The sequence below is a fragment of the Microtus oregoni genome, unplaced genomic scaffold (genome assembly GCF_018167655.1).
Source record: "Microtus oregoni isolate MIOR12 unplaced genomic scaffold, Mior012 000047F_ref0000412, whole genome shotgun sequence".
NCBI classification, from domain to species: Eukaryota; Metazoa; Chordata; class Mammalia; order Rodentia; family Cricetidae; genus Microtus; species Microtus oregoni.
This window is the reverse complement of record NW_024543221.1, coordinates 2,879,235-2,902,099: the sequence shown is the minus strand read 5'-3', so window position 1 is coordinate 2,902,099 and position 22,865 is coordinate 2,879,235. Positions and strand designations below refer to the sequence as shown.

General features: G+C 47.0%; 1 protein-coding gene across 1 annotated transcript in view; it reads right to left on the bottom strand.

Moving 5' to 3' along the window:
• Positions 1 to 22,865, bottom strand: part of LOC121435781 (kinesin-like protein KIF26B) — a 162,806-nt gene that overhangs the window by 72,042 nt on the left and 67,899 nt on the right. The window contains exons 3-5 of the mRNA XM_041635243.1: positions 18,354 to 18,538; positions 4,327 to 4,477; positions 387 to 425 (exon numbers count right to left, since the gene is read on the bottom strand). Of these exons, the coding sequence (XP_041491177.1) occupies positions 387 to 425; positions 4,327 to 4,477; positions 18,354 to 18,538 (375 nt within the window). The remainder of the gene's footprint in view (positions 1 to 386; positions 426 to 4,326; positions 4,478 to 18,353; positions 18,539 to 22,865) is intronic.

Sequence of the window (22,865 nt, the reverse complement as noted above, 5' to 3'; positions counted from 1 at the left end):
CTCAAAAAAGATAAGCTGTTCAAAAGCCACCACAGGAAGAGCGGTGATGAAAAGAGGGGAGAACACCATATGAGGACCTAAAAGCAAAGGTTGCTGGGTATTTCAGTAGTCAAACGCCTGCCTAACATACACAAGGGTCACAACACACATGTACATGCATGCATGTGCGTATGCATATGCGCACATGCATGCAGAAACACACACACACCTGCATGCAAACACCCATATACATACTAAGAGGTCACCAATTTAGACAGCATGACCAAACTACAGAGCTGAGCAGTAGCTAACGCTGACCAAGGATCCAGTTTCCTCTGCACTGGAGCAAATGGCAGGGATGGGATGCCAGGTGACGGGAATACTGATTGTGCTGCCCCCAGTCTCACCTGTGGGTTGAAGGCTGTGCTGAGGGGACCAGACCCTCCCTAGAGGAAGGAGGTGGAGGGTGAAAGTCAGGACCGTGGTGTCCTTGGGATAGATCGGGAGGCCTTTCCTGGGTACCTGCTAACTTAGGTAAGATCCAGCTGTGTGGAGAAAAAACTTAGGCATGGCAGAGGAGCTCACTGTCTTTAATGGATGCATGCATTCCTCACAGGTGCAGGATTTGGGGGCACAGAGCAAAGCAGGGGTGGGCCTGGGTTCTCACTGGGGCACCACCGTTGAAACCTGCTGTGCGGGCCTTGGTGTCCTTATCCCTGAGAGAGACCTGCCGTGCTGCCTCCCTTGACAGACAGATGTGGAGATCAAAGACATAAAAACTGTGTGTAAAGCAGCTCACGGCACCAAACAGTGCAGCCGGCTCCCCACACCTGCAGTGTCCACCTGCGCTCCACTAACCACAGACTGGGAAGACCCAGGGACACCACCACGTGTGCCCTAAACATCAAGGTTTCTTAGCTTATCATCAATTCCCTAATGCTACAGAACCACAGCTACACAGTAACCATCTGCACAGCAGGTACAAGAGGCCATATGTCATAGCCAATGTTCAGGAGGATTGGGTAGGGTATGTGTAAATATTGTGTCATTTTATTTATGGGACTTGAGCCTCCATGCACTGTAGAATATGCAGGGCTTCCCAGGCTCAGTCACCCAGAGATACTGAGTGATGGCTGTATGATCTTCAGAGAGGAAAGTAGAAATTCAGGGTTTGTGGGGGAGGGAGGCAATAGGTTTCTTCCCCTCAGATCTACTGATATAAAATAGACTGTGTATATCAAATTAACCCCAGATGGGTTTAGGGTAACAGCTCAGTGAATAAAAGTACTTTTGCAAGTATGAGAACCTGGGTTCAAATCCGTGCCACATTGTTTAAAAAGTCAGGCATGATGGTTTGTCCCTCTATAACTCCAGTGTTAGCACACGTAGGGTGGGGGTGGAGTGGGGTGCCAGATCTGGAGAACTCCAGAGCTCACTGGCCAGCCAGCCTGGCCTGAGTCCACTTTTAGCCTCTATGTGCTTATACACCTATCCCCATGGACACACCCCTCCACCACATTAAAACATTATAAAGCGAAATAAAGCACACACACACAAATAGATACAATAAAAAGGATGTCTCTCCTTCCTCCTGTCAAAACTACTTATGTATATTTACATTATTTTTTAAGGTGACCAATGCAAACACAGTTTGATCTGGACACCTAAAGGCTCAATGAGTTATTTCTTAGACTTTATCCCTTTCTTCTCTGTCTTGATCAGGCAGAGGGATGGGTGTGCTCACCCCATCTAATCACAGTGCCTTTGTCACATTCTGATGACAATGGAGAGATGGAAATCTAAACAGTGTGCACTTCCCAGTGTGTTCCTCTCGGCTAGCAACCTCCACAGCCATCCACGCTATGACACTGACAAACACATGGTCAGAGGCCTTGATGGGGTGCCCGTTTCTGAACACCCACGGCGAGGGTTTAAGGATGCCGTTTTCCAGCCATCACTTAAAGAGCTCCCTTCTCTTTCAATATCATCATGTGGGATTATCTCGCTAGCCTGACGAGGGCTACTGTTCTTCACAAATAGGAGTTTCTTTCTTCCTCTTATTTATTCGAGATGTCTCCTTAGCTTTAGATGACAGGCAATAACATTAAAGCAAATCAAAGTCAGGTTTAACACAAGATGAAAGTTTATATACTTCCCTGATAAAATTTCTAAAAAAGAGATAAAATTTGTTCTTTATGTTCTGTGTGTGTGTGTGTGTGTGTCTGTCTGTCTGTAGTCATGACCACAGAGAGCATGGGAGGATGTCAGGTGTCTTTCTCAATCACTCTCTACCTTGCCCACGGCTGTCATTTTTCAGCTATCCTGGCAGCCATGAGACCCCAGAGATTCTTCTGTCTCTTATTTCCCCCACCCCAGCACCGAGGTTACAGGCATGGGTGGCCATGCCCAGCTTTTCTACAGATTTTAGGGATCTGAACTCAGGGCCCCAGACTTGGGGAGAACGGAAAAGACCAGGATGGTCCTGTTGGGCTTAGTTGTGCTTGTAGGTGTCAGATAACACCAACACTAGGCAATGCGGAGGGGAACTGAGACATCTGTACTCCCCGGAGTCAGAGCTTTGAAGCAGTATCTCACAAGGGCTCCATTGGAGCATGGCTACCATGGCATGATCACAGAGCCACACCTGAAGAGACCTCGGAGACTGGAAGGAAGCACAGCTCAGTCGCGTGCTACAGAACCCATTGTGTTTAATTTCTTTGCATAAAATGCAGTATCATCCTTCATGAAATGGCCAAGAGAGTGGGGGCTTTGTTTATCCACGGGAAGAAAGTCCAGATCTGCGTGACATCTTTGGAAGGTGGAGGCTGAGGTGAACTCGGGCTTGCTGTGGGATGGTCTATTCTGTGTTGACAAGAGTATCGGCACCCTGGCTATGACTTCTTCACAAGTTATCACAAACCTTGCACGTGACCTTCCCTGTGTTTTCCCCACAGCAGCTCTGCCAAAGGAGCTACCACTGGCCTTATAACTACCATCTTCCTTAGCTCCGTGATGAGCTTCCTGGTCCGGGTGACTGCCCAAAGCCAACTGCCTGGCTGTGGCCTTGACCTGCTTCTCTTCCAGGATGCAGGCAGAACTGAAGCATCCTTGAGGACACGGTGAGGAGCTGGCCAGTTCCTTCTCTGGGGAATCGGCTTTTCAGAGGGAAGTTCATGTGGCGCCAGACTGCAAGTAATGAGCAGCCATGTCATCAGAGGAGAGATTTACATTATTAAAAGCCAGGCTGGGGAAGGTGACAAGTGGGGGCACAATAAAGCTAAGTGTGAAGGAGCGTGTGAGAGACAGAAAATGGAACCTGCTAATGAGATATACTCCATAGAGAAGTGCTTCAGGGAGTGGAGGGGGCCTAGAAGATTCCACAAAGCTCTCCATCAGCAGGTATTTGTCACCATGCGGGCCCAGACAGAGACTGCGAAACAGGAGGGGTGGTGCAGGGGGAGGAAAAGCCCCTCCCTGTGAAACACTGCTAATGGCTGGCAGCCTTGGGAACAGAGTCCCTCACACCAATTAGTAGACCTATGCGAGAGCAGGCCATGCAGCTCAGGATGGAGACAGACACATCTCAGGGGCCAGTCTGTCAGAAAGGACTGGAACTCTGACAGTAGCTCATTCTGTTCAGGAAACTTATTCTAAATGTATGAGCTGGTGCTGACTCCCTGCGACAGGCATCTTTGTGCCTTGTGGAGGTCGGCTGTGGGATGCTGAGTTTTCACTGGAAGATCGCTCCAATGTCAAGGGCATTCACTGTCAGATTCCTCCCTGTGATGTACGTGGTGCAGAGCTGGATGCCTGGGGCTGGAAAGGGGCTTAGGGTTTGAGATCGAGATCGTTTGCTGATATGTGCCTATGAACATGAGATTTAACCTCTTTGGTGCGTGGTATCTAAACTGGTCACAATAAGGATGCTAGCCTAGCAGGGTCCTGTACTACTGTGGAGCCAATGGCTACAGAGGACACACTTGGTACCATTAATTATTGTTGCCTCACAGTCATTTCTGAGGTAACTGGGCCACTGACGAAACCATGAACTTTGAAGTCAGACAGATTCTGGCTCTCGGTAGCCATGTGTCAACCAATATATTGTTTAATAGTCTCCCGGTCTCTAAATGAAGACAATAGTCCCTTTTGAAACTAGTTAATGGCTGAACATATTTAGTCATAATGTCTCAAATAGCCAAGTTCTCAGGTTGTTTTACGTAAAAACCTCTTCCATAATTTATTCAAGGATGCCTTAAAACTGGATTTTCAAGAACGGGCACGAGCAGAAGGAACCTTGGCTTTTGACAGCAAGGACTCAAATGCCCTGTGCAGAATGTGATACCGTACCGGAGCACACAATGGGAGGAGGCAAGAGGAGCAAGGACCCCTGAGCTGCTTCTCGACAGCCAATCCCAGGAGGCCTCTTTCCTCTCTGGTCTGCAGAAACTCTGAGTCAGCAGCGGACAGGATGTTCCCACTGAAGAGGTCAGTGGTGAATCTGTTGTTGCACAAGCAAGACTTGAGAAGAACTATGTCTGCTAATACGGTCTGGGTCGTCACTAGAGAGCTGCTGTTCGGCTTGGACAACAATAGGCAGGACAATGAGAAAGCTATTTTTCCTTTCAGAACCCTCCATAGAAATGGGAAACTTCAGTTGCTACAGGACACTTGCTTTGCTGTCTCTAATACCTCACTGCTGGGTTCTTCTGGATCCCAAGCATTGCAGTGTCTCATTGCTTCTGACCTTTGACCTAGAAAAACAAATTCTATTATAAATAACTTTATTTACCTAAAATAAAAATGTCAGCACACATGACCATGTATAAATCAGTATAACTCTTCCTTTCAGGTATGTCTTTAGTCCATTTCTTTTATTAATCCATCTTAGAACAGTATCTACACTCACTCCCAGGCTTTCTTACATGAGTAGCTTCCAGGAGACAATCTTGTTCCTGATCGTGACATGAATGAACCATAGCTGCACAGGATCTGGCTTGAGACCAGTGGGAGGGGGGAATTTGTCTGGCTTCTAAAGGCTGCCCGGGGACAAAGGGCAGCAAATTTAGCATGAAATCCACTAGATTCATCATCTCCAGCCTGGTAGCAGAGAACAGACTTCTGTCTCGGGGCTTGCTGAGAGACTGGGATCCAGAAGGGCTAGGAACCTTCCCTTAAAAGGCCAGGGGCACACGTGCTCACAGAGGCTCTGTCTCTGGAGCCTGGGACTCTCAGCTGTAGTCTGAGGAAGGAGAAAAGAACCAGGACCCACCCCAGGAGGAAAGATATCAGAAGGAGCCTGAGGTCAAAGGGCAGAACCTAGAATTATCTAACGAGAACTTTGGGTTCCAGATAAATTTTCTCCCCACTGAAGCCTGACATGCACTCAGTAGACCACTGAACAAACTCTGCATTCTCATCTCCAACACAGCTACAGAGAGAGGAGGTGGAGAACTAGGAGCAAGAAAGAAAGTCTTGGTCCCAGATCCCTGTTCTTTGACAGGTCCTGGAGTTTCAGCAGTGAGGAAGAGTGAGAAAGTCTAGTAACTAGTCATGGGTCATGAGTACCCTAATTCTTTCTCCAACAGTGCCTCACGGAGGGCCTCACATTGAGAAGGGCACACGGTCCATCCACTAAAGCACAGGCTGGCCACATGGTTCTCAGAGCGCCAACGGCAGGGCTGTAAGGGAGAGGGGCGTGGTCAAAAGGGAAGGCGACACTACTGCTTCTGTTTAAGGACTTTCTAGGTGTCATCTTGGATCTAAGACAACTCCAGTTCTCAGCTTAGCTCCAGCAAGCCCCACACAGACTGCTGCCATCTTGTCGGAAGGGATCACATGGGGTGGAGGGAGGACATACTGGTAAGAACTGAGTGAAACCCCAACTGGAAGACAAGAGCATGTTCCAGTGTGACTCTCCTGTAACCTCCCCTAGGGTTCTTACTAAAATAATAAACAAAGGAAATCAACATTAAAAGAAACTATCAACTGTTTGAGACCATCCTTCCTCTTGGCATTGAAATAATGTGTGTGTGTGTGTGTGTGTGTGTGTGTGTGTGTGTGTGTGTATGAGGACACAAATTTGACTGTGTGCATGTGTACATATGTGCATAAAATGTACAGTGAATGTATGTGTATGAAGAGTATGTTTCAGATACTGTTTAATGACTTTATGTGACAATGTTTGGAATAACTATGCATACATGGTTGAGTAGGATGGGGTGATGATTAATCTTGGTTGTCAACTTGACTGCATCGGACATTAACTAAGCCATAAGCCACTGGGCCGCTCCTGTGAGGTAGACCATTTAAAGCAGGAAGACCCACCCTAAATGTGGCTAGCACGCTCTGGCAGCAGCCTGGGTAAGAGGACATGGCAGAAAAAAACTGCTTGTGTCCGTTTGCTCTCCCTTCTGCTGGCCAAGTCCACTGACCTCCTGCAGCCGCATTCCTTCACTGATAGCAGAGTCTACTTCTTCAGGCCTCCAACAGTGGTCAGAAGACCTCTAGGCCTTCAGGGCCAGATTAGAATTGCAGAGAAAAAAACAATACAACTGGCTTCTCTATCTCTCCCATGGGAGACAGCCTCCATGGACTGCATCCTGTAAGGCAACCTAATACATCCCTTCTAAAATATCTGTCTGTCTGTCTGTCTTTAGATGTAGATATTCATTCTATCAGTTCTTTTTTTAGATTGATATGATTTTCAATTCTTAGTTCATGTGGAAAATAGATTTTAAAAGCAGGGGACTTGGGATAATTTCACTTGGTTGTAATTCCTCCAGACTGGCGTGTGAGTTTGATGGAACCTGTCACTAAAAACATATGCTTCCCTGGATGGGGCCGAAGCAGACAAAATATTATGCAGTGTTGGATGCATAAACTCTGGCAACCTGCCAGTGTGTCAACACTGAAAATAAAGACGATGTAACCCAGGTCTATCTTGAGGCCCAATCAGGTATCAAGGATCATATTATGATAGCACCCACCGATGACAAGATCCAGACAATAGAGAGCCCCCAGGCAGCACGGAAAGGGCTTCTGGTGACCTCCACACAGAGCGAACTGATTGAATAAACTCTCATTTGTGATAAGAAACATTCGTCTTTAAACACGGAGTACCGCAGGCTATGATGAAGGTCAAGGTTAGAATGTAGGCGTGTAGGTGGGACCAGACAGAGGCAGGTGGCTTAGGCTGGAAACGTTTTCAGTGGGCTGAGCCCCGTGGCTGGGATTCACATTTGATGATTACATAGGACAGTTGGGCTACAAGGGAAGCACCTATGTCCAAATTAGTAAAGACTGGTTTGGGAGGGTACAGAAGCCTGCCACTTGGACATCTCTACAGCCTACTATCACGGATGGAGCCTCTCACACAGCTGGCATTCAGACCTGCAGCTCCAGAATGTTCTTAAGCTAGGGGTGAGAAAGCATGGGTGGAAGAGTCAGAAACGGATCTTTCCTGGAAAGGTTCTGGAGATGAAAAGGGGTGTGAGGGACAAGCGCTCTGTCAATAACGACACATTAGATCCAACACTGGGGGGCGTTGTGAAAGCAGCCCGCTCAGATGTAACACTTGCATTCTTGTATGCAAGGTGGATCATGTTACAGGTGGGTAACATGGGAAGGATGGGCAGCTTCACTGGGTGAGCATGGGATACAGAGCCTGAAATACAAGAGATGAAGGGAAGCACCTTCTCAGTGTGGCTCTCTCGGGGGTGCCTTGAAGCTCCTGGGGACTTTCACACTGGGTCTCAGCTCACGCCTGCGGTTCAGACACAAGGCATATCTACAGATGGCTAATCTCTGCTTTGCTCGCAGAGGGAGGCCCTTTCAGGGAAGAGGGGCTAGAAAGGAGAGCAAAATGGCTTCCTGAAATTTTAAGGGAGATGATTCAAGCCCAGCTGCGGCTCTATGATCTGTGCATTTGCCCTTCTGCCACACTGCCTACTTGCAATGAAGAAGCAATACAGGAGTATAAATCCTCTCTCTCAAGCCAGCCAATTGCATATAAATTGTACACAAAACAGACCTCACCATGAATATATTTACGGCTGCCTTGGCAAGTTTTATGGAATGCTCTACAGTCATTTTTTTACCCTCATGCCCTTGTGGTTTAGCTCGCTGAAACATATTTTAACCTAAAAAAAAAAAAGCCTAGGCTCTGATTAAGTATAAACGACTTTTAATTTTAGATTAATGTTCTGATAGAGTGTAAAACAACTCAAAGTTGTGTAAATTTGTAGTTGGGGACTTTTTTTTCTAAAATTGTAAATTATCGACTTGATGGATTATAACAACTCCATTGAAACTGCTATGCTCTGTTACTCAAATCTTCACAGTGTAGCTCAGTGACAGGTTGACGCACACAATGATCCCATTGGTGGGCACACCGTAAACTCACAACTGGTGGAGCTCTCTGCAAGCAAGACCTGCTAATCACTCAGCAGACTGAGGCGAGCTAGCACTAGGTGACATCAAATTTGCTGTCCTTCTTCGTGTGTCTGATAGATTTGACTTCAGAAGGTCACGAAAATCCTTGTTTGAGTCTTGGTAGAACCAGCATGTAGCCGTGCCTACCAGTATCCTAGACTTGCCTCAAATTCACAGTCCTCCTGCCTCAGTCTACTGGGTGCTGATGTAGCAGTGTAACAGGAACTCTTAAAAACCACACTCGAAAGGATTCTAATTTCTCTAGAAATCTCATGGTGGTGTGAGTCCCATGCCCCTGGGCAGTGAATGTTCATCTCACGATTTTGGTAACTCACCTCACAGTAAATCCACTCTGACCCTGGCCTTTGCTTCATTTTTTCTATAAGTAGGAACAGCAGAGAGAAACTAGACCATTTCCTCTCTCTGGTTCCCAAATTCTAAACAAGTGCCCTGTTCTTTACTGATTCCTGACTTCCGGTTTTCCTTTGGAAGGCAGCAAGCAAAAACAAGAGTTTCTAGTATTGAGATCATAGAATCCTCTATCCATTTTCATCATTATGATGACTGATAATGATTCTTCAACAAAACCTAGTGCTATTCTGATCAAACGCAAAGCCACCAACAGTTTCTGGTTTGAAGTTGGGTGCAGCCAGGCCAGGATAGGTAGAGAGCCTGGTGAATATTCTTCAGACAGATCCCACTCTTGCAGATCTCTTGGGCACTGATGATGTGTCTGAAGAAACAACATTCTGAATGTTACTCAAGAGACCTACCCCTTTAATACATCACCTCTGCGAGTTCGAGGCCAGCCTGGTCTACTTAGTAAGTTCCATGCCAGCCAGGGCTGCATAGTGAGTCCAAATCCCAAAAGGTTAACACTCAGAAGTGTATAGCTGTTTCTCTTCTTATGTGGAATCCGTATTTAATAACCCAGCTGGCAAGTGGGCCACAGTAATGACTATGTCACTGTGTCCCACACAGCCAGAACTGTCAGACGGGGTCTGCAGAGAAAGATGGTGTGCACTGAGGAAAATAGATGAAAGAAAATGAACCCAGGGTTTTCCTCCCCCTGGGCGCGTGTCACTCTAATGGCAGAGCAAACCTCATGTTGTCAGTGGCAAAAGAGATTATTTGAAGTAGCCTCGAGCCACTCTGCCCATTATTACAGCACGGCAGAACGAGGAAGGAGGTCAGCGTGGGAAATGATGGTGAGGCTTCTCCCCAAAGGCAGAGTGTGGCAAGGCTCCGACAAGGAGATCCGTGAGTCCCAGGGAGCGAGGAGGGCTGTGCTGAGAGACTGGCTTGGTCTGTGGTGGCCAATGTCTTCTATGCCCCCAGATTCACTCTCTACTTTCCATCCTCCTTGGTACCTGGGGAGGCGGGGATTCTGGCCTCTGCTATTGCCAGCCCTGGAGTCCTAGCTTAGCCCATTTAGCTCTCTACCCTATCCATACATTCATAAATCGTCCCTTTACTAATCTTGGTGGGACACCATTTTCCTGTCCTGATCCTTGATGCTCTGCTTTCTGCTTCCGTGGGTTGATGGGTAGTTATCTGAGCAGTGACGGCCCTCGGAGGAGAGAGAGGAAAGGGAAGACTCTGTGGTCTAGCCCACTGACAAGTGATGGAGCAGAGGGTGGGAGGTTTGAAACCCTGTTCAGCCTGTCAGAGCTCTTTCCTACTCTTAATAGCTGTGCTCAGAGCATCGCTGTAGGAGGGGTGACTGAAGTCTGACACCGTTTTTATCCCCAGACTCCCCCCCCCATTATAACAAACATGGTGGAGAGAAATGGGGGCATATGTGTGAAGATGTGAGAAGCCTCTGTTACTATGGGAGCAGATGATGTGGAAACCCCGCTTTTTCATCAAATGGTCCAGGTTCTTCCCTCATGTGTGGCCATCCTCTGACAGGGATAGCACAAAGAGGAGATCACCTCAGACTTCTTAGCGAACATCAAGATTCCTCTTGGCCCCCACTTGATGCTTTCTCCCTATCCCCTACAACTTTCCAACTGTAGAGGTAAACACAACTTATTTATTCAATTAATTAATCATCTGCTTATTTATTTTGTGCAAAGGTTCTAGAATGTTCTTCTCTAATCAGGTAGAAAATAGGGCATTATGATCCATGGGCCAATGGCAATGAATCAATCTAATTTGTTTTTCCCCTGTGGATTATGACCTGGTGCCTGGGAAAGAAATAAAAGTCAGAAACATAGACAATACTGTTCATTCAAAGAATTATAAAAAAGGAAGCGGGGCAGAAAAGGTTTAGGTGGAGCTCTTTCGAAAGAAGTGATTTATTAGAGAACAACCAGTTTCTGGTAACACAACCAGAAACTCTTTTTCTCTCAGTATGGTTTTTTTGTCTAAGAGCTTCTTTTTCCTACCCAAAGTAACTTGGTATAAAAGTTCAGTTTGCTTCAGTAGGGCTGGTGCCATGGGACAAAAGACACGGAGTTAAATATGACCAGGACAGTGGTTTTGCCCAGTCACAGACAGTTCTGCAGACAAATGTTAGAGAAGCTCCACGCAGAGCCCCCAGATTTTTTTCTGCCGTCACCCAAAGGGAACATGGGTTCACACCTGGCCCCTGAGTCTGGCTTAGCTTTCAACTCTTGATGTCTCTGCTCTGAGGCCCCTGCTAACTCTGCTTGCCATGGTCCATCAGAAAGTACAATGTGCCTGGCACTGCTTGGCTCCTCGTACTCAGTGGCCTTCTATGACCTCCAAACCGGAGGCTGAGAGGGGAGATCCAGAAGGACCTTTGCATAAACTAGGGACCTCAGTTCGAATGAAGACTTCCCATGAGAGGACTGAGTTCAGGGAGCTGATAACCAGGAGGCAGATGGAGCTTTTGCCCTGGAGCAGATACCGAGATGTTCAGCTTCCTCTGACCCTGTATTCTCTTCCCCAATCTGCTCATCCTGGACACATGTGTCACAAGACTCCGAAGCACATCATGATATCGATCACTCATAGACGTCGACGCCATGTGACCTTGTGGTGACCTGTCCTGTTATCTTGACCTCTGACCCAGAAGTATAGGGGACATTTGACAATGCCAGGGAATGCCTCTGATCCCAATTGTAGGTCCTACTGGCTTTTGGGGGACAGATGCTAGACATGCTGCTGAGCATTCCCCAAGACGCCAAGCACCCCTCCCCCGTCTCGACCCCCACCCCGTCACACAGTTACTACCTGGCTCAAAGCATTAACAGTGCCATTATTGAAAAGCCCTGCTTGGGACCTCTGTTTTCTCATATGCTAAAATGAAAGTTTGAAATTATGTCATTAAAAACCATTTCGAAGACGAGCTTCTGGAATATAGATGAAGTATTTGGGAAAGTATATAATTTTACATTAAACTTGGATGATGTGAATCACATACCACACATGATTCTGAGAAGCAAAAATTAATTTTCTGAAATACATAAACAGGATCACAGTCACTCATGCTAACAGTAAGCGAATATCCCGATGGCTCAGGCAGTCCCTCGTGTAATAAAGACACGAGGAACAGTACCGTGTTAACAAGGTATCCAGCAAGGCGTTCAGTTAACAGGCAGAAAAACAACCCCAGGTTCCAAATCCCAGGCTTCCGCTTGAGAGAGTCTGGTGGGACGCAATACATACAAAATCCCCTTTGTTTAAACCATGTGCCAAACAGAAAATGGCCAATGGTGATTCGTGAGGAAATGGGTTTCTGGAAGAGCCCTCCAGAAGATTCAGCTGTCTAGAAAAGTGAGAAGCCTGGGAAACTCCAGGGAAGCCTCTTGGCTGTCCATACACAGAGCGCAGACTTCAAGGTGGACAGCAGGTGACCAGTTTCCACCAGGATACACGACAACCAGAAACTAGTGTGTGGGCAGAGATCCCCACTGAGCTGCCACATGAGTGGCAACATGTAAGGATGTAGGGGAAGCCATCCTGGCTCCCCGTCGTCCTGTGCTGGTCACAGAAGGTGGCACTTCTTTGGTCTTTACAAACAGAGGCTGAAGAAATGAGAGCACCCAATGACTCCATCACAAACATGAGGGACAAGTGACCAACCTCCGGTGAAATCCAGACCCTTCCAGAGGAGATACCAACCCTAGTGTAAATGGGGATAAGGTGGGCTCCTCTAGGCCAGCTCTGGGGTCGTTTGCAAGCCCTCACCCTCCTTGTTTGGGTAACTATTTGAGTTGAATGAGGTCTGATTGAAAACTGGCCAACGTAACATGTGTCAGCCTTCATTTCCCCAAAGAACACAAAGAAGTGTTCCCCCTCAGCCAATGGCCAAAAGCACAGGACGGAGAGGACCAAACCCCACAAAGCAGAGCAGAGCAGTGTGGTGAGCAGAAGGAACTAATTTTGGGTGGAGACTGATGTCCATCCATTTACTTAAGAAACCTTGTGGCTTAGGCAAACCTTTAGGCTTTAATGCATAAAACAGCATTCTGCTATTCTACTTCAGATTAAATTTGCACCTAAGCATCCTGCACACACAGTCAGGGGCTGTAGTTGGATGGATTCCTTCATTTCCCATCAAGTCCTTGCAATTTCTTTCTTGTTGCTGCTCCTTATTCTGTGTGTGTTCCGTTTTGGTGAGAAAGGTTTTGTTCCTCCTCGGGTCTGGGCAGAATGTCAAGAACTCTACCAACGTGTATATTTATAAAGAAATTCATACCACCGAACCGACACGATCTGAGCAGGTGGCAGAAACCGTGGGATCGATCCGCTTTCTGCTTCTCATCTAGCAAGGGCGCTTCCTGACATAGAGACCTGGGCATCTGAGCTGCATGGGGGTGACTCAGTTAGCTTTCGTCCAGATGGGGGTTTCATAGGTCATACTAAATAGAAAGAAACAACATGCTACATGGCAAGCTTTCTATCTTGAGATGAACTCGGGAATTAGCATGTGACAGACGCAAATAGCAAGGAGAAAAGATGCTGGGTCAATTCCTCCCAGAAAATAGGAACTGTGTGGTTAGGTTTGCATTTTTAATTTACTTTTATTTTTTAATATTTTTGAGACAAAGCTTATACAACATGAAATCTTCCACTTTAAACAAAGTGTGTGTGTGTTTGTGTGTGTGTGTGTGTGTGTGTGTGTGTGTGTGTGTGTTGGGGTATGTGTGTGTGTGTGTGTTGGGGTGTGTGTGTGTGTTGGGGTGTGTGGAGGACGGAGGACAATCTTGAGTGTCTTTCTTCAGGTACAATCTACCTTTTGTTTTGTTTGTTTGCTTTGAGTCCATGGTTTCTCACTGGCCTAAAACAATCCAAGTAGCTTAGCTAACAATCCCCAGGGACCTACATGCCTCTGCCGCTGAGAAAAGAGGCAAATGCCACCATGCCCAGCATTTTTACATGCATTCTGGTGGCCTGAGCCAGGTCTTCACGCTTGTGCAGAGAGCACTTTTTTAGTTGAGCCACCTCCCAAGCCTCAAATCAGTGTGTGTGTGTGTGTGTGTGTGTGTGTGTGTGTAAGCATATTTAAATATACAATCATCAATACAATGTAGATTCCACAATATTCCCATCAGCCCACAAAGAAACTCCATGCCTCTGAGAGCAACTCATGATGTCTTTCCCTAAAGCCTTGGGAACCTAATCTATTTTCTGTCTCTATGGTTATGGCTGAGTATGAACATTTAAATGGCTTCTAGACAGATGCCATGGCAACATTCCCACATGCTCTGGGACCAGCAGCAAGAGGGCACAAGGGCAGAGTCGGGTGGCCCAGCGGGAGGTGATGGCTGCAGTGCCAGCAGATAGGCATCTGTGCCCGAGAACAGCCCAGGAACAATGCTGGCAGGAACACTCCACCAAGCAGCTACCCCAGTACGGTGGCATACTTATCCCCAGGGAGAGTCGGGGTGAAACAATGATTCACCCAGGGTCTGAAATGTAAAGACATCATTTACCTCCTCCACTTCCTGAGCTTGTGACCACTGCAGCCAGGTCAAAAGACAGGAGGTAACTAAGTCCTGCCCAGTGGCCACCACACCAGGAGGCGCGATGGAGGAGTCTCCCCTGCCTCCTAGAGCAGAGTCCTAGGTCTCGCAGCACCTGAGAAGCACATCCATGCAATTCTGGATTGTGTGCATTGGCCTCACTTGTCATCCTTAGTGGACAAAGCTATTCCCTGCAGATCTTGTTTCAACAGAATTCTCCATCGCAGGGCTGACAGCCCGCTCATCCGGGCTCGAGCAAGGCAGTGTTTAGATGGAAGCCGGCCATGCGTGTCTGTCGTTTGGATGATTAGCCCCTCTGACAGTGGTGCATGCCTCTTTGAAAGTCTGGCTCTTCTTACGAGTGCCTGACTTCTCACCATGAAATCATTTTCCTGTTCCTCTCAAGGGCAGAGAAGGGCGAATGTCCTCACAGCGTGTGAACTACAGGCTCACAGAAGAATCTGTGTCAATACACTGCAGACGCCTGGTGACCTCTGTGCAGCACAGACTGAAAGACGGGAGTCTCGGAATAGACTTCTCTGTACCCGGGAGCTGGTGGGGCAACTCCTCTTCCGAGCGACTGTGTAGCTTTCTAAACTCCAGAGAAGGGCCAGTCGCTCTGACTATAAATGAAGCAGCCACTTAGCCTAAGAAGAGCAAGGCCAAAGCCAATGGATACCTGGCTAGAAAAGCCACTCCACAGGGAACTGTGAGACAATTTACACCTGGGAAGCAACGGTAGTATTGGGACAAAAGGCTGGGTCTGTCTGGAAATCTGGCTCCTCTGCTCCTCCATCTAGGAGCCAAATAACCTTTTTCGACTGTTCAGACGTCTTGTCAATTCACAACAGAAGCATTGTGGAGTGTGTGGTAAAGTCATGGGTAAAAGTGAAGAGATGGAATGGTGGGTAAAGAACTCAAGGACCTGAGTTAGGACTCCCAGGACACATATAAAATTCTGGGTGTGACTGTATACCTCTGGAACCCCAGAGGTGGGGAGGCAGAGACAGGCAGAACCCTGGGCTCTCTGATGGAGAAGCCACATCCACACCCTGGACGCTCAGTGTGTTTATTACATATAGCAGAACAGGAAGTGGGGCTATTAAATACAGGTGAACAAAGAGGTAGGTTTAGCTAACGTTTAGAACAGTCTCTGTAAGAGGCCAGTCTTTAGACTGTAAACAAACATGGGGAAATAGCTAGGTTGGACGTTTTCTGCACACACTGTCAACACTCACACTAGGATCCAAAGAAGGCTTTGCTGTCCTCCTGAGCCTCTGCTGGGGAAGGCTTTGCCATTCCCATTGGTCTGAGGCATGTGGCTCCTTGACATGGTTGGGCTCATGTCAACAGCACATGCTCACTCAGGACTTGCCTTGCTCTCTCTAGCTCACAGGGAGAGAAGGGATGAAAGTGCTACGGACCTGACGGAGGGAGAAGCATGGTCGGGTTCAGGGCTGGATCTTGAGGATGTCTTCAAGAAGAGAAGCTAAGGAACATCAGATGCTCATTTCTGCCTTTTATGCATTGCAGTATCATGTGCTGATAACGTCAAAGCCATCCCTGGGATGAATATGTTATTAAGAGCCAGGACCTGTGCTGAGGTAGTGGGACCGAGAGAGTGACAGGATGCAAAGATTCAATGTCAAATCCTCATGAGGAATTCTCTGTGCTGTGGAGGAGCTGGACCAGCGATGGCAAGACAACACAGTAGTGCCTGCAAAGGGCAGTCTGAGGGGGAGAAGAGAGTGATTCACTCTGTAATGGCGTTAGTGCAGTGCTTCTCAACCTGTGGGTCATGACCTCTTTGGGGGTCACCTATCAGATAGCTTGCATATTAAATACTTACATTATGATTTATCATGAAGTAGCGATGAAACAATTTTTTGGTTGGGGGGGGGCGTCACCACAGCATGAGGAACTGTATCAAAGGACCACAGCATTAGGAGACTTGAGAAGCACTGCTTTAGACGCTCCCCTAGAACAGAGGGTGGTCACATGCAAACAGGTCTATTGAGAAACTGTTATTCAGAAGGTGATGGGCCAACACACCACAGGGACAACATTGTATACCGATAGTCAGGACACAAGGCCAGAGTCTGGGGGGAAAATGAAACAACACAGGAGTTACCCACAAGATCTTTGCTAAATCCTCTCTGAGACTTCCATGAAGAGACGCGAGGCTCCTACTAGGTAGAGGGTCTAATCTAAAAACTTACCCCTTTGCCATGAGGGTTTGCTTTTTGAAGAGTTTTCCACAGTCAATACAATTACAAGTAAATCACACCACTGCCCTTGAGCTAGCTGCCGATTTCTGCCCTTCCTCCCTGTCCTGGATACTCTCTGTCCCTAGCACACCATCGGCAGGCTGTTTAAGAAGCTCCTGGAATTTACTACTGGAAGAAGGCACTTGGTACAGAGGAGAAGTGCTTTAAACCTGACCAGAACCAATTAATTCAGAGAGACCGTGGATCCTGGGCAACGGCTGTAGACTTGCACCATCCAGTGATGTCCAAACGGTGACGTGCAGTTGCCTGGAGACAGACACAGTTCTGAGAAGGCTCTACAGTAGGAGGGTGAGTTGCACAGGGTTGGGGAATCCTCAGAGCATGCCTACTGCTAGGCAGGAATCTGTGGACATCAGGCTGCCTGGTGAAATGACTAGTTAACTAGATCAACTTTCACACACTGGGGCTGTTAGGATGTGCGCGGTGTACAAGGGACCTGAGTCAAGTCAACAGAGGCACCATGAACAGCAAACAGGCTTAGGACTCTCATATCTAAGAGAAGTGATCCCAATAAGTTAAGATATGCAAAATGATCCAATGTATATAAATGTTGTATGTATGGAAATGGATTGGTGAGCAAAAGTATTACGGATGTAAATGAGTTGGCCTATGGAACTGTACTCTGCGTATAGCAATAAGTGATTGTATAATAATGTCTTATACACTAAATTAGTGAGTTGTATAGTTGTGTATGTAAACCATTGGTGTGTAAAAACATGCATATGTAATAAGTTGATGTATGTAGATATGTTTTTATGTGTAAATTTATTGATTATGTAAATCTACCGTATAGAATGAGTTAGTTGTGTGTAAATGTATTGTGTGTGTAAATGGGATGCTAGTATAGCTGTATTATGTATGTAAATGGTTGGTGTGGAAAGAATACATATATAAATAAGTTTGGGACCTTTAAATCTTCTCTATGTGTAAATTCACTGATGTATAGAAATGAAATGAGTTAGTGTGTAAATGTATGTAAGTCAGCTGATACATGTAAATGTGTTGTGTATGTAAATGAGCTGATGTATGCAAATATATCATGTATGTAAACAAATTGGTATATGACTATATTTATTGTATTTGTAAATGAACTGATAAATAAATGTTCCATACATGTAAATGAGCAGGTATATATAAAGGTATTGTGTATGTAAATGCTTGTATGTAACACACTTTGAAGTATGCTTAGCTTCTAGGACTAGAGTAGCATTAGCTACTGATTGTCTCTACTGCACAAGAAATAGCTTGTACCTTCACCAACAGGGTCTCAAATCCCAATGCTAAGTCAGAGGCTCTCTTCACTGAGCAAACCAACCTGACCCCTCTGTGAGAACATTCACACCCTGTGCAGGTGCCTTGGCCCTTCAGGCTGGCTTTTCACTGGGGACAGGAGGACTACACACACCACATGGCTTCCCTCTGTAACTATAGCTGCCCAGGCTGTTCCCCAAATGTCCTCCTCCCCGCTTCCACCCACCCACTTACTGCTGAGTTCTGCCCACGCTACTGTGTTTTCATTGTGAACAAGCCAAGAGCAAGTTGGAGGCAGCCTTGAACTGCTGGGTTTCAGCACAGCCTCCTGTCTGCCTACTGCCCATCTTGACAAACGGCCACCTTTAAACTGCAAAGGCTGACACTCATCAGGACACCTGGTGACACACTCATCCTGGCTCTAAGGGACTTTTTTTTCTTCTTCTCCCAGAGGGTAGTAGCTACCTACTTGAAGAATTCACACTGGTTGCTGACAGCCAGGTGTCCCCTCAGGCTAGTAGGATACAGCCACCACACAACTGCCCTTAGGACCTGTGGCTTGGGAAGCAGCTCGGAGTCCAGACTTCTTTTCTCCAGGTCCATGGGATTCTCTAGGGCACTGGCGACTGGCTGCTGCGGGCTGGGCACCAGAGTCTAAGGGAAATGCTGCAGGGGGTAGGGATTGATGGGTGATGACAGCCAGGACTGGAGGGAAGGCTGTCCTCAGGAAAGAGGGTGCAGTTGATAGTAGGTGTGACAACCTGTCACACAGCTGCAGTCAGATTGCCCCAGAGGGTGGAGGCTGATGGCCCGACAGGCCTATACTTATACTTCTCCAGAAACTTTCAGGGTCCCTGAGAACCCTCACGGGGTGAAGGAGATGTTTCCACTCAAAGTCTGAGTTTTCTCTCTGCTTTGGTAACATACTCAGGGGCAGGGAACCCTAAAATTAGCATCCCACAAACTTTAAGACAGCTCCCAAACAGGATGGCAGAATTAAAATGAAGCAATATCACAGCTAAGGTTTCACTCACAGGAGAAATCATTTAGGGCAATAGCTATGCTTGGCTTAGCAAGTGTCTCTCCTCTCCTAAAGATCTTTAAAGGCAGGATCTATCAGCTATCTCTCTCTCTCTCTCTCTCTCTCTCTCTCTCTCTCTCTCTCTCTGTGTGTGTGTATGTGTGTGTGTGTGTGTTTCTGGGGGCAAGTGGGTCTCCATCCTGGGAGGAGAAATCCCCTTGTAAATAGCAGATGCTCAATACATTGAGTTGAATGAGTACTTGTGTTTTCCAAGGAATAAATAAAGGTGGTGAATACTTAGGGCCCTTTTCACAGACAACTCATGAGCTGGGGTGGGGGCTGGAGTCTCATGCACAGAACTCAGAGGTGGGACAAAGAGGAGGAATGGCAGGTGACATGGGAGCTAGTCCCTGTGACATAGGCAGCTTTTTGCAGACCAACAGACGCTGGGGAGACAGAAGAGGATGGTTAAGGGTGGGAGGTACAAAGGGGCCTGCCTGCCTGTATGTAGTATCTGATGTGGCATTAAGTATTGTGGGATATTTGTGCACTGTGAAAATGTATTGCCGTGATTGGTGAAATAAAAAACTAATAGCTAGGCAAGAGAGAGAGGAAGAGGAGAAGGGATCTAGATGCCAGAGAGATTCATCAAGAGGTGGAACAAGTCAGACACACACAATAGAAGAGAGATAAGTCACATAGTAGAACATAGACTAATAAAAATATGGGTTAATTTAAGTTGTAAGAGCTACTGAGACAAGCCTAAGCTCAGGCCAAACTTTCATAATTAATAATAAGTTTCCATATCATAATTTGGAGCTGGTGGCCCAAAAGAAAGTCCGATTGCAATTAAGACTTCCTGTCTGAACTAAAAAGTTGGAAATACCAATCGAAGGGCAAGAGACCAATCCAAGAGCAAATCAAAACCCTTGTGACCCCATTGTAACAAAACCAGAATTTGGCAGGAAGAACAGAATTCTTTCAAACTGAAGTTCAGCACTAAGAAGAGACACAGAGAAAGCACACGGAGACTTCCTGCAAGCACACCTATAGGAAAGAGTCGGCATGGAAACTCTGCCTCCTACCAAAGATTTGCGCGTCTGCTCTCAAATGTCAAACTGCCCAGAAAGACACACTCATCAACTTTTATCCTTATCATCGCTTTCCAAGCCTGCGGTGGGGAGGCTGATGGGTGAGTGACACTTGGTACAGAGTCTCCCCTATGGCGGTACAGGTAAATGTCTTTCTCAAGTATTGCGTAGCTCGTCAAGTAAACAGGGATGCAGAGGTGACTTCAAGGGAGCATTCAGAGAAGAAAGGCAGGACAGCAATCACATGGTGGCTCCGTGTACTGCCAGCATGGGAGCCAAGTCTGCGTGAGCAAATGTTTATTCAGCACCTTCCATGTGTTGGGAGAGACCAGGGACACAGCACAGCCTGTTACAATCCCAGAATTCAAAGCCTCAAGGGTAATGAGGACAAATTCTACATGTAGTAGAAGACATGTATCGTGGGCCAGAAAGAGACCACAGGGACTTGTGGGAAAGTCCTTTAGGTAGAGGGAGGGGTGACACCCAAACTAGGATGCGAGTTTGATCCCCAGCTACAGTGGAACAAGCTAGCCGTGGAGGCACAGGCTTGTCATCTTAACACTGGAGAGGCAGAGACAAGAGGGACCTGGGGCTCCCTGACTAGCCAGCCTGTGGAATGGGTGAGCTCCAGGCCAGTGAGCGCCCTTGTATCATAAACCAGGGTGGACAGTTTTTGAAGAAGCACAGGTTGACCTCTGACCTCCACACACACATGCACACAGATGTTACTTAGTTAGCAGTGATTGTGTAAATGACTCCCCTTGACTTCGGCACAGGGTTTAGGAGGGGTCTCACCTGAGTATGACGTCACACCTGTTTAGGGTTTTCATTCCTGATGTTTTTGAATGCTTTCTTGTTAACTGCCTGGTTGGACTGACTCGTGCATATCTACCCAGCTTTCTCCAGGGTGGCACCTTCAGGTTGACACCCACTCCCCATCCCCCACTCTGAGATGAGCCCTCGCTTGGGACTTCACTGCAAAGGGTCTGTGCCAGAAAGGACAGGAACCTGCTGGTGGGCTGCAGGCTAGGACATCTCAGAACTGCCAGCAGTTTTCGGGGGAGAGCGGTCAGAAGTGAAGAATGATGTCACAATGTGTAAAGACACACGGACGGGAGACAGAGCCTGAATTCAGGTGTTCCTGGCCCTGCCACTGCCACCGTGGCCCTCCAGTCATTCACAGGGCTAGACAGGTTTTCAGTTGCTTAAAATAAGAAGAGTTCTAACTACTGCTGTTCCTTCCCCCCACACCGACCCATCTCTGCCCCTCGCAGGATATGACTATTCAAGACAACTTTAAGGTCTCGCTGTCCCTTGGAGGCATCCTCTATTAACAAACCAAACTCCAAAAAGACTAGGAAACACTGGAATCTCAAAATGCATGCAGTTTGCCCCTCAATCATCAAAGAAGAACGGAGAATGCGCAGGCGCTGCAGAGATGAAAGACCATGACCAGGACAGCAGAGGGTGATGTGACCTCGGATAAAGTCCCTCCCAGCATCACCCCTCCACAAAGGACCACTCCTCGTGGTATCATTCCAGGAGTCTTGCCTTAAGCAAGGGATGCTTGTGTGTTCTTTAGAGCTCCTGGAGGAACAAAACCATTTGCACGCCCCTGTGACTTCTTCCCACCAACTAACTGCAGGACACTGAGTGCAGGTGGCACATGAAAGTGTTAAAGACAGGACGAACGCACACCTCCCCTGACTGCCGCGTGCCCAGCTGTCACCATGATATGATGAGCAGCTGCAGGAATACTATGCTGTCCTCAGTAAAAAAAAGAACACAGGAGAAAACGCGCAAGGAAGCCAATTATCCTGCATAAATTCCAGTCTTTTCTGCTCCGATCAGGCAGAGTGGTGAGAACAATAATACATAGTTCTAGTTTGAGTTGTCTACCTAAAGCATGATTTTTTAAAAAACTCTTTAGAATAGCAATGCCTGGGCTCTGTACAGAAGTGGAAAAATTAATTTATTTGAGTGTACCCTAAAGTAATTTGACACTTAGAAAACAAAGAATACAAAACTGTGAGAGCATGAATGAATGGTGGAGGGAGGGAGGGAGGGAGGGAGGGAGGGAGGGAGGGAGGGAGGGAAGGAGGGAGGGTTGGGTGGATGATGATCGGAGCATGAGAAGAACATGGATGGAGGATGGGTTTATGTAGGCAAAGCAGAGGAATTATTACATATGACTGCTATGCTCTATATCTAGTATATTTTAATTTTGGAAGTTCTAGCTGCCTATTTTAGTTTGTTTTCTATATAATTTAGTTTGCTATAAAATATCTGAGGCTGGGTGCTTTATAAAGAAAATACATTTTGTTTCACTCAAAGTTTAGAGGTTTAGGATGGCAGCACCAACAGTGCCTTGTGTCTTAGGACTCCAGGTTACACCACAACATGGCACATGTATCCTAGGAGCCTAAAAGGAGAAATTAAATAGCCAAATAGGATGCCAGATAGACTTGAAGTCCTTGCTTCTCTTTACTAAATGAGATTCCAAGAGGACTCTATTAATCTGTCTCTGAAGTGACAGCCACAATGACGTCATTCCCTTTCATTAAGCCCCACCCCTTAGCCAGCCCATTAGCTCTCAACATGGCAAGACTGTGGACATAGTTTCCAGCATGTGATCTTTAGCGAGCAAACTACAGCCAGAACACAGGGCTGCCAAGCTTAGCTAACGTGCAGCTAGTGTACGGATCATTGTTCTTGGAGACAGGGAAGAAGTATCAGTCAACCAAGATCCCAAACTGTGAGGAGCTGTGAACAAGAAACCCTGACAAGGTGTGTCTACGAAGGCTGGTTGACAGATTAGAACTTCAGTGAGGCAGAGATGCTGGAACATTGCCAGTGCAGAGTCAGATTC